The sequence below is a fragment of the Sinohyriopsis cumingii genome, chromosome 16 (genome assembly GCF_028554795.1).
Source record: "Sinohyriopsis cumingii isolate HCF-2022 chromosome 16, ASM2855479v2, whole genome shotgun sequence".
In the NCBI taxonomy this organism is placed as follows: domain Eukaryota; kingdom Metazoa; phylum Mollusca; class Bivalvia; order Unionida; family Unionidae; genus Sinohyriopsis; species Sinohyriopsis cumingii.
This window is the reverse complement of record NC_142976.1, coordinates 5,260,956-5,274,050: the sequence shown is the minus strand read 5'-3', so window position 1 is coordinate 5,274,050 and position 13,095 is coordinate 5,260,956. Positions and strand designations below refer to the sequence as shown.

The window sequence follows — 13,095 nt, the reverse complement described above, 5'->3', positions numbered from 1 at the left end:
ATCATTTTTCTCTTGCTTACATAATTTGCCATAAGGCATGTTTGTGTGAGTAGTGACCTTAATTATGGGGAAATTAGAAGACTTAGAATATAGGAATAGAGTCAACTTAAATTTAAAACTGTTGCAATAAGTGACAGAAATATATGGTGAAAATGTTTCTTTTCATTTATTTGCAATGAAATAAAAAAATAAATGAAGAGAAAGTGAATTCACTTCTTCCATATTAAACAATAGGCAAATATTTTACACTTTGACCTTTGACCTTTATGAAGCTGATGAGTTACCTCCCTTTTCTAATTGTAAAATTCATTGTTGATATCTCAGAAATAATTCTGGCTAGTTTCATGTTCCTGTCATTCAGCATAACATTGGTTGCTATGTTTACAAAATGTAATGTGCATTCTTAAAATAGCTCACTTTTATCATGGGAGGGGAGGCTGGACTTGTTAGAGTCTCTGACACTCATAAATACTGTTCTGTGGGGAAAAAGGCAGGAGAATTATTCATAAGGATTGTTTTGATGCTTGCGACTTAAATGTTTCAGCCATATAAACATAATTAAATCATACAAAAATAATACCTACATCTTCTTTATGGTGGCGCTCACCAGATAATATGTACTTTTGAGAGAGTGACGTATGTAAGGTGAAGTAGTTCGCATTTAAAACATGCACAGTGGAGAGAATGTTTGCATACCTCTATGCTGCATTAATGTAATGTGGATGGTATTTCTTTTCGATATTGTACTTTTGGAAATTTTACATGATTTAAGCACACTGCTAACTAAAATGACTGCTCCCTTGTGTTAAAAAATCAGTCTGAATTAGTCTAAAGTACACTATACATAGCAGCTATTAAAATAGGGAAAATGAATTTTGCCAGACTAGACAATACCAGCTTCTGAAAGTGCAATGAATGAATTACCAAATATATAAAATGTAAAAAAAAAGTTATCGGCTCTTTTTTATACAATTTACCTCTGAAGTTCAGAAAGTGAAAATGACCAAGTAGAGCTAGCACTTTTTTGAAAGGTGCACATTTGAAGTAAGGCCAAGCTGTATACTCTATAACCCATAGTACACCCATCAATCATACACCAAAATAAAGGGAATTAAAGGTTCTTTGCATTATACCTAAGATATACAAGGTCTTTTTTAAATAGCCAGTATAACCAGTGAGGAAAGCCAGGGACATTCTTTTTCTTTAAAATCCTAACCCTATGCAAAATGCGAAACTGTATAGCGCCACCTAACTACTAGGCCACCGGAGCGGTCCAATGACACATTGAGTATATTGAAAGCAGCTCCCCGAAGCACCAATCCCACTGACAATAACTCTGCAGAACTGATTCTACTGCTAGTAACTCTCTGAAGAATTTATCCTATTGTGAAGCAATGATCCTTTAAGCACTAACTCTCGGAAGTACATTAGTTTTCGACATTTATTTTGTATAAAAATGCCATTTATTCACGCACTAACATTTAAGCACGGATCATGTTGACAGTAAGATTCGAAGCAGTGATTCTTTGACAGTTCCTGCTAGTATAAAAGAGATATCTTATGTTAATTAACTGAAACACTGATTCTATTAACTGTAACTTTCTAAAGCAGAGATCCTGTTGACAGTGCATGTTGACGAATGCTGTGAAACACCGATCCTATTTACATTAATTCTCTGACCCACCGAATCTACTCACAGTTACTCTGAAACACCAATTATGTTGTATTATGACTCCATGGTCTAAAATTTAGTAAAACAAAAGAGCGAAAACCAACACGTTTTGTAGAATTCAATAAAAAATTAGAATACAGAGTGAAAATTTAAAAAGAACTTACAGTAATGTGAAAAAATCCCAAAGAGTCCTAACAGTTTTATCGCAAGTTCCAACTGCATTCTGGTGGCATTCCAAACAAGTTCTAATAGTGAACGTGTTGATGCGCATGTAGTCTGGAACGTAATAATGTGCCAGTGACCTGTATTGTAGGGATGTGGTAAGTCTTGTTATGTATCACACTAACATAATCCAAAAATATTCTTATCGAAAATCACTATAAGTCTAAATTAATTTTCCAGTCCGATAATAGTATAGATGAACGCTTTGTATTTCCAGTGAATAATGATCTGAATAAATAATTCCACCCAAACGAAACAATGGCCACAACAATAAGATTTACTTTTTCTACCTCAGATGTTAAATGCAAGAATGAGTCATTTCTCAAGCAATATATATCACAACAGTATAATCAAAAAATGTTCTTGTCTAAATTCACCATAATTCTAAATTAATATTCTTATCGAAGAATAATATTAATGAGTACTCTGTATCTACAGTGTATAATAATTTGAAAAAAATAATTCCTCCCAAATGAAAAACTGAACAGAACAGTAAGACTGATTCTACTTCGAAATGTTAAGGAAATTATGAGTCATTTTTCAAGTCAAAAGTTCATTTCTAACACATTCCAAGATGTCAACATGATAAGGTCTATTAGTAAAATTATAATAAAGAATATGGGAAATATCAAGTGAACCAGGTGTATCATGAGGGAATTCCATTGTCCTAGACACAGATTAAAATAAACATGTTTACTTCCATTGATAATGATTTAAAATGTTACAAAGAGGTTACTGGTCAGATACACAAGAAACAATTATAAACAACATATAATCATGGAGAAAAAACTACCAGATACAAATTAAATATATATAACTGTTGACAGCAACCCAGAAGCACAATACCACAGCAGCGTTCAAACTGTTGACAGTGACTATAAGAAATACATATACAACAGACTGAATCCACTAATAATTTAAAAGTACTAATAATTTAAAAGTACATGATCTCATGGACGGCAATTCTCCACACGAGCACACTATAAGTGTTGACAAAAAGTACCGCCAGATTTATATTATATTCTAACAATAAAATTCCGCCTTCGAATAAATTCAGTTGGGTAGACTATCAGTTCAGGACAGAATCGAATATCGCCCATCATTTCCAGTTTACAAACCATTAAAGTAGCTAGCACCATGGTATGTTTATTTTAACTTCCATGGGCGAATCCAGAAATATCGTTTGGCACCACGGGAAGGAGGGAGGCGTAAACGAGTCAGCAAGGGCCATCAGCCCAGATAGTCAAGGCCCTGGAAGCTGCTGCACTATTTGTGCATAATGTTAATCGTCTAACTGAATAGAAAACTTCTCATGGAAAGGTTCCAGCTATATCGCGCTATTTTTTTTTTTCTTGGACATCGGGTGTTGGGGGGGGGGTCAATGGACCTTTTGTCTAAACTGGCACGGGTCAATGAGATTTCCCTTACAGAACTGGGTACTGCAACCTGATGTAGATACCACACTCCGAATGAAATGCAACAACTGCTTTAGTCCTGGACGGAAATGTTAGTTGAGAACTGTTGTTGTTGTTGTTGTTGGGCTTAACGCCATTTTCAGCACAAGATAGGCTATACATGGTAAGTATAAATGGTGGAGGGAGACCCAGGGAAAACCACCTAAGGAAAGAACCACCAACCCACGAGAAGCTACAGGCAAGCTTCGTCACATTCATTCCAGTGTATGACTGACAAAAATTGAGTTGACTGACACCAGTTAAGGTCCATTCAAAAGCATATATGGTTGTTGTTGTTTACAGGATACAAAATTACAGATACTCATTGCTAAAGGAATGCCATGTGTATGTAAGTAACTTCAAACTTTTTAGTAATTTTATGTTTATCACATAGTAGGTATAGTTTTCCTATAGTATTTGCAGTTTCATATTTTTTATATTATTATTATATGCTCATTTTTTTCTCCGTTAACTTTACATTGTATGAATCGTGTAATATTACCCGATAATGAACTCGCGTGCAAATGCACGTATTGCATTCACGTGCATAAAGAGACTACTTTCTATTGTAAACAAACAATGGACGGAGACACCAGCACTTTTGATTTGTAAAAAATCATGTACACTCGCGTAGTAGGCACTTTACATTGTGGTTGATTAAATTTGTTTCTGAATGAAGTAAAGCAGATGTTTCGTGGACTGCCGCATACCAGCTGCTTTGGCACATTCCGCGTTAACTTTTTTGATACAATGTTTCTGATTTAGGCTAACTATACAATAGACGCAAGAATGGGTCCTTACAAATAATATACAAGTGACAAGGCATATACTGTCTTCTTTAGCTGGTGACAAGAATGGAAAAAAATGTACAGTTTTACATCCTATATTTCCTCAAAATGTACTTAGTTCTGCAAATCCGAATTACACGAGCCATGTCATAGGTTCCCAATCTTGATTACACATTTCGAAATTGTACTGTAATTTCGAATATAAGTGCAATTACATCCACCTTACTGCACTCAAAATGAAATAAGCATTAAATTCCATAGCGTTGTTTTGATAATTGCAACTGAAAGACTTGATATTTTTCTCACATTATGATTTCAAACGTTCAGTGACAGAAACAAAAACACATCTGCAAATGTCAACATGCTTCTCTCTTGCTTCTTCAACCCCATGTATTTCATGTGGAATTGTCACATGTATAAATCCAGTCCATAATCACGAAATTTCGTAGAATAGAAAAAAATATCAATATCTATTCGATCCAGATCAAATGGAAAAGTTGTTGCAATACGCTTTCATTCACAATATAACTCCAAAATTTCAATTTTAACTAGACACGTCATTTTGTTTCGAAAGTTATGTCAAGCGCGCAACTAAGTTCAAATTATCTGGGCGGAGATATGTGCGCAGTAATAATGTTGTTGTGTAATGATGAATCTGCGCTTGTGTATTTAGTTTGAAATACGGCATACATTCAGTTACTTTGTTTCATGTTGTGTATTTTGTTAATATAATTAAGCATTAGGTAGAATTAAAAAAATGAGCATATAATAAAAAGGTTACTAAATTTGTATTGGAAAATATGAACTCGTTTTGTCGGATGGCTATACTGCACTCCCAAGGTCATACAGAATCCACCATATATACAAGTGTGGTTTAAACGTAAACTTACAGAAGTAAATAAACTCGTATCTGTTCACAGAAGAATTTAGACATAAATGGGTCTCCTAACTGACAGAACTTTATCCAACCACAGCATCTTTACTCAGTATATATGGGATGCAAATCCGACTCAAAAAGAAATTGTCTTCTGTACAGTCTATTGTTCCAGTCAAATATCCGGTCACACATGCATTGCAGTAAATGTGGGAAATTCTGCATCCAGTAATCCTATTTCCACACAAAAATCGCAACAATGTAATGTTTAGTTCTGAAAGTGACATATTAGGGTAAACATGTACTCTAGGCCTACTGTTTACCATATCAAACAATGTGGCATCACATCGCATTGATCATTCTCTTTTGAAAAATTATTTTGTCATTATAAAATGTTCTGTTTATTCGGATGGAAGCTTTTTCTTTGATTTATAGTTTGTAAAAAAAAAAAAGTACAATCTACTTTTACTAGTTTAGCCTTTTTTGGGACTATATTTTATGCACAACAAATGAAAGATGTACCGTCTGTCAGAATGAACGAAATTATTTGTTCTTCTTTCTAATTAATTTCCACTGAAATGAAAACTATGTGAAGAATGTCAAATGGGTAATGATTTAATATTAAATTTATGAAACTCGTTGAATAATGTCCAGCTTTTGCGAGCCTTGACGAGCATTATTAAACATTATTAAACTCGTTTTATAAATTCAATATTAAATCGTTACCCATTTGAGATCCTCTATATATCAATTTAGGACTGTCCCTTTTTAAAACATTTTCAATGTATTATTATTTTATACGAAAAAAATGTATTGTGCTACCTCTACAGATTTATTCAGGATAAACCGGGGGTGGGTGGGTGGGCTGTTCCTTGGATAAGTCACGTGGCATCTATAGAAATAAAGGCTATATCAATATATCATCCTATTCTCATTGTACCGTATGCAACCTGGCGATGATGTCCGTTAAGTCTGCATTGATCGTCTAATCGAATAATCAATTATATCTAACCGAATAATCAATTATATCAATGTAAATTGAAAGCGACTCCAAGTAGCGTGGCTATTATAGGAGACCGCGTATTTTTTAATTGCTACACTTTTTCTTTCAATGTAGTTGAGTAAAATTATATAAGAGTTTTGCTAAATTCAGACTCAAAGTTAACAAAGAAAGTTTCAATGAAGATCATGTTGACATTTTTATTAAGAAGTTCAAAGAGTTTACTCATGCTTCATTGACTGAAATTCAAGTGATGGTTTATTTTATTTCTCTTAATATTGCCATGCCTGTTTTAGGCTTTGCATGTGACAGTTCCAGGAACATGCTGAAACAAATATTACAGTTCATTCTGGATTTTATTTCTTGCATTTTGCCGTACCCTCCCCCCTCATATAACAAATGAACATGCATTACCAAGCAAATCACTGTTAACGTAAAAGTGCTTATGGTATTGATTCTAGCCCCAGAACCATCTAGAACAGAAGTTCCCATTCAGTGCCAGATTATTTTCAGAAATATGGTAAATGCAATCTAAATCAAGCAGAGGGGTTTATAATCTTGTTTATCTAATACCTGCCTTAACATCTTGAAGCAGAATTGGTCTTACTGTTGTGTCCAGATTTTCATTTAGGTGGAATAACTTATTCAAATTAGTATTCACTGGAAATACAAAGTGCTCAACCAGAACATTAATTTGGAATTATAGCGAATCCAGACAAGAAAACCTTTGGATTGTATTATTGTGATATATCAAAAGATGTTAGCACATCATTACAGTTCAGGCCAATGGCATATTACCACGTTTGAGACTACTGGCAAATCAACACATTCAGTATTAACACTTATTTGGAATACCACTGTAATTCAGTAAAATGTGCCAAGCATGAATGGCAGAGGAGTCTAGTGACACTGTACACATACAAATGTACATATATTCTGTATCTCAGTCTACCTATGTTTCGTTTGAAAGTGCAGGGAGGCAAGCGTGTGATTAAGACAGGTAACCATTAACAGATGTTTATTTTCAAAGCAATTCTGTGCAAGGGATCTAAACAAGTGTTTATTTCAGGCAAGTGACTGCTTAACAGAAATTAAATGGGAAAAAATTTCAAAGTCTGTTCTGCATCTAACCAACACATAGTTTAGTTGACCAAGCTGTTAGTTCAGTACTCAAAATAAGGTATTTTATCCTCACCATATACAGTAACAATGAAAACAGCTCCAATACTGTAAGACTACACAGATGATCTAACACCTTAGTAATTGAATTTTCCAGAGCAGTTATATAGAAACTGATGTTCAAGTTCCGTTTTTGTCTGGTCTCATAGCATTGGTAAGATTGTATGTGTGGCTCTTCATGAAGATACTGATGTGAAGAAATAACTGACAATCTGAACATGTAGAAAACAATCAAATTCCAGAAAGTGATTTCCCCTGCATTTTACTGGATGTAATGGCATATAATTTATAAGAGGATTGGGCCTGGTGACAATGTTAAAACAGTAAATGAGTTAAGGCACAACTGAACAGGAAGCAATTACTAATGACAAACAACATGGACAGTGGAACCCATGTGAGATCTCATGAATATAAAGTGGCATACAAAATGTAAGCCCTAAATTCTGCAGCAATAACTTCACTTAACAATGATATAGGAAGCTAACAATTACATTTGGCTTTAGTTATATCAATATCAGGCTGCATGTAAAATTTTCTTTAAGTCCAACAACAATCTCATAATCAAGTGGATCCAACAGTCATGGAGACACAAATGAAGATGTCTACAAACTTTGGATGAAATAATTCCTATGCAGAAGTGCAAGTGTCCTGGACCATCAAACAAGGATTACAACTCCAATAAATGATGATGAAGAAGAATGACAATTACCCTTGGCTGAGGCATTATAAATATTAAGCTGTATACAAAATTTGGCTGAAATCCAATAACAATTAAGGGAGTTTTTGTATGGAAATGATACTTGGTGGGTCTGACAATTAAGGGTAATAAATCACAAAATGATGTTGAACACTAATAATCAAACTTTGCAAAGGTTTTATTATAAACAAGTTGCATGCCAATTTTGGTTGACATCCACATGCACCATGTTACATCAAAACATGATGATTTATTAGCTACGATGGTTACAAGACTCATGACATTAATAATATATATATATGAGTTGACTGGCCATGATTTACTGACAATGATAGTAAAAATTCTAATGAGGAAAAACATCTTATGAGAATTTATCCTAGGTGTAACTGACAAAAATAGAGACCATATATTGCTGATGGAACTCTGTGTGTATGTGTGTGATTTGGATTTTTAACATAGCTTTAACAATTTTTCAGTCATATCGCTATGATGTCTGCAGTGTGACAGTTTATAGTGAAGTCTAGCACTGGGGCTGCAGACATGTAGCATGATGTCCCACCCAGTCACATTTTCCTGACGTCAGGCCAACCGGTCCTAACACTAACCTCTTAACGCTGAGTGCCAAGCAAGGCAGCTGTTAGTACCATTTTTAGAAGTTTTTAGTATAACTCGGCTGGGGATCAAACCTACGACCGCCAGCATCCGAGGTGGACACTCTAGCTAGTACTAGGCTACTGAAGCGGTCTCAGACGGAACTGCAGTCCAATTAAAGACTAGAGTTTGGAAAACTCATTACTTAAATTGGCAGTGAAAACTAAATACTTAAATTAACAATTGATAACAACAATCTGATAGGGCTCCTCTAATTTCAGACTGGGCCCCTCCCATATTCTAACTTAAGTGCCCATTGGGCATGTCCAAAAAAATCATATTTATCTGCGAAAACTTCAACTGTATAGAAGAGATGCAGAAAATATTTTAAAGGTGTAACATGCTATAACAGATTCATTTATGCCCCTTAACCTTATGAAGATCACATCTACTTATTATACTGCTATCAAAGCTGTAAACTTTGTGTACAAATCTAAGCATGGCATGTGATCCATGATTACAGAAACACTTAGCGCTCACTGGGCTTGTACACACATGTGATTCTACTGTTTTGGGTGTTTATGTGCATTACAGAAACCATCTGGAACCAGTCCAGTGGGATCTGGAACTGTCCCAGCATTCATTGCAATGCTGTGTGACCAAGATATGGGAGTAAGGATAGCATGTTTACCCAAGAAGTTAACTGATCAATGTACTACTGTAATTTGGATAGTTTCTACTATTTTAAGTATTATTAGTAATATGAGGTTCAAAGAGGTCCATAATGACTTCTGAGTCTTTGATCAACCATCCTTTGACATGGGTAAGATAAAAAAAAAGAAAGACAGACTCAAAGAGAATTTTGACACAAGATTAAATATTTTTAATTTTTGGATTATGGTCTTGTTCAATTGCTGGTGAATTGTTCAAAAAGTTTAAAGTTAAAGTGTAACAAATACAAACTGAGCCATCCCTTGCTCACATTTACACTAGTGTAATGCAACAATGATGAAACATATTACATGGCATTTAGAAACAACATCAAAAGTATAAAGAGAAACTGTACAAAGCAAGATACTCTTCAGATGCTAATGAGTAAGGATGACAGTTATATGTGTGTGTGATTTGGATTTTTAACATAGCTTTAGCAGTTTTAGTCATATCTCTACGATATCTGCACTGAGGCAGTTTATAGTGCTGTCTAGCACTTGAGTATCATGCCACAGACATGTAGCACCCGATTTCGGTATTCATATCTTCCATGGCATTCCAGAAAATTGAAATTTAGGTTAACAGAACTTGAAAATACATTTGTTTTTGTGAAAATATTAATTTGTTTAATGAAAAAACAAGACATCAGAGTAAGTGAAAATCCGTCTAAAGAAATATAACTTTAATTTGTGGAAAAGCGTCAATATGGCCTGCCAAGTGTGTGAAATATTCCTGAAAATTTTACTTCCCGTTCTGATGTCAGTCGACCTTGGAACGCTCTACACTGAGCCGTTATTTAACCAGTATGACGGCGACCTAAAATTACATAAATATCAGGGGAGGCGTCTTACACTGTTAAGTCTAGATTCAGAAAATGATGCAGATGATAATATGGTTGTCTCTACAGAGAAGCTTGTATCAAGGATATGTCTCTACTGATAAATATAAGTTTGATCATGAACGTTCATAAACTTCAAGTTATCGAATCTTAATAACACGAGGTTTGCATCAGTTTATATGTGTTTGCTTCAGTTGGAATCAGTGACAAGGGCAATAACTCCGACAAAATTGAACCCGAAAAGAAAAAAACTTTCTAAGAGACACCTAACTGTGGCGATTCACATTCCGGCAACAAATTCTGTAATGGTTACTTGCTGGTTACGAAAGGTCGACGAATGGAAAATGGCATATCATAATCATGCGTTTTTATCTTACAGTATCTAAAGTTAGAGAAAGTTGACGTTATCATTATGCGAACCTAAACATTGTATGACAGAAGCGGTTCAAACGTCTGATCGTTTGTCATTATACTTTGTTTCCTTAAAACAATGAATCTACGAAGATATACTAGTATAACATACCTTCTTTATAACATGGTCAAGCTTAATAACTCCCATTGCTTTAGTTACCACTTGAGTTATGATGACGAAACAGCTATTTAGCTCCAACTTGGAATATCCCATTTCTCAAGAAATTGCGCGCAACAACTTGGAATTCTACATTAGTGGTCTCTTTCTCGAGAAATTGCATGGCGAGGTTTTCTGCCTGTTTTAAAACCAAACTGTATCAGAAGGCACCTTTAGAGATTTCAGCATCGTACATGTATAATTGATGACTGACACTATATACATTTATAATATTATAGATGCATACAAATGTTTATATTTGGGGGAGGGGGTTGGTGTGGGCAAACCCACAGCTATGTTTTGTCCATTTCGAAAGCAAAAATTTGGCCTGTTTCACGGTGTCAGGATCCTCAACGCTCTCTCTCTCTCTCTCTCTCTCTCTCTCTCTCTCTCTCTCTATATATATATATATATATATATATATATATATATATATATATATATATATATATATATATATATATATATATATATATATATATATATATATATATATCACACACACACACACACGCGCGCGCGCTTTTTCATATATCTGCTGTATAATGTGAGCGTGCAAAAGTATATAGAAGCTTTAGTAAATAAATTCTTATTTAGAGGACCTCTAAACACGATGATGTTTTTAGAAACTGATTGGCCTATTATATGAATCGAAATAAATTCTTATTTAGGAGCCATCTAAACACGATGATGCTTTTAAAAACCTGAATCACTTAGCTGTTACAGAAATACAGAATATAAAAATGGGGTTTATTTTTTAAACAATATATTCCATCGATATTGTTAAAACTCAATATTTATCTCAACTGTGTAATTATTTCATATTGAGTCATAAATATAATCAAACTTATTTAACTATTTATTTAAACTCGTTTGACTACTTTATAGCAAAGATTTTTAACAATATTTGTATTTAAAATATTTGTGTTTCTGAACTGGGTATACTTTATGCCTAAATTATTTAGATTTTAATTTATTTACTATTCTTTATTTTGTTATGTTTTACTTTTTCATTTAAGTTAGTTCTATTTAACCAAGTACATTATGTTTAGTTCACGATAATTCTAAAAAGTGTTGTTCACTGTAAGTAGGAGGAACATCTTAATCAAACGAATTGTTAAAGAATGTTGCAAAGAATTATTTGTTATATCGATAGTCACAGAGAAAAATTATACTGGTGGCGGGGGCATGTTTCACGGTAATGAATGATGTCTGAAGAGAATTTTAAGAATTTAGACCCCAAAGAATATTGTAATGCTATGAAACTCTGAAGAGACTATCGGCTTGGGGAGTACTGTTTCAAGGATACCGAGCCTATTACAAAGTGTTGGATGATGTAAGCATGCATTTGGGTTAATTTAGACCAAAAATAAGTACATTCAAGATCCAGTGTGTCTCTTTTTTTATTAATTTACGCAGGCGCATTAGGTATTTTTAAGCACCTAGGTCTGAAAAGGAAATTATAAAGGATGAATTGGTGTATATGGATTGATATTATCAGCCGTCGAACCTTAACTCAAAACTATGAAGCTTTTTCCGTGTTTTTTAATCATCCGTTTTTAGAATTTTAAGGATAAAAAGAATATTTGTATGGCCCTGTTGGGAGCCATAATTCACATTTGCTAAGGTTATTCCAAGTTGTAGCATGATGCAAGCATGCAGATCGTAGGAATTTAGTCTTTAAGAGATTGTTTAACGGTAGGAAAGGACTTAAAGGGAGTTGTTGCATAAAACAATATTTGGACTATATTCTACAGGGTCCGTTACTATTGCCCGGTTGTGCCAAATTTCGCAGTTATAATGAACATTATTATGCTAATTTTGTATTCCAGGTTGTTGTATAATGCTTGTATGCCATTGTTTGGCATTTAGTTCTTAAACGACTATTTTGAAGGTAGAAAAGATCTTAAAGTGAGATATCGCATAAGAATATTTGGAGGATGTTAAAGGTCTAAAGAGACTGTTACTATTGCCCCGCAAACCATATTTCATAGTTATGGATGTTATATTCAAGTTGTTATGTGATTCTTGCATGCTGTTATTTTGGTTCTTAATCCAGAGAAGAATATTTGATACGTAGAAAAGGTCTTCAAGGGAGTTGCTGCATAAAAAGATATTTGCAGAATCATAGAGGTCTAAAGGGACTGTAACGTTCACGCCGAAGAATCATATTTCTCAGTTATTATTATTATCGTATGCAGTGCGTGGTCAGCCATTTAACAGCGTCATCATCAGCAACATGCAGAGCCTGCAGTCCACCGGAGAACTTTGTTAGTGGACAGTTGTTCACAGTGTGTGACATGGTCTGAAGAGCTCCACAGCAACAGGAAAAACTAGTGACCTGGCCCCATCTGGCAAGCTTAACTGCACAACGACCCTATCCTGTCCGAAAGCGGTTCAGTGTGGTCCGGGGAGCATGGATCCACGTTCACGTCGCGTTCCTCGTCAGTACGCAGCGAAGGCTCTGTTCAAGGCTGTGGAAACAAAGGATCCAACTTGCA

At 34.6% G+C, this 13,095-nt stretch overlaps 1 protein-coding gene across 1 annotated transcript in view; it reads right to left on the bottom strand.

The window, feature by feature from the left end:
• Nucleotides 1-10,619, bottom strand: part of LOC149779861 (sodium-dependent proline transporter-like) — a 109,594-nt gene extending 98,975 nt beyond the window's left edge. Inside the window, exon 1 of the mRNA XM_089936534.1 lies at nt 10,550-10,619. Within this exon, the coding sequence (XP_089792660.1) occupies nt 10,550-10,585 (36 nt within the window). The 5' untranslated portion in view covers nt 10,586-10,619. The remainder of the gene's footprint in view (nt 1-10,549) is intronic.
• Nucleotides 10,620-13,095: the final 2,476 nt, after the last annotated feature.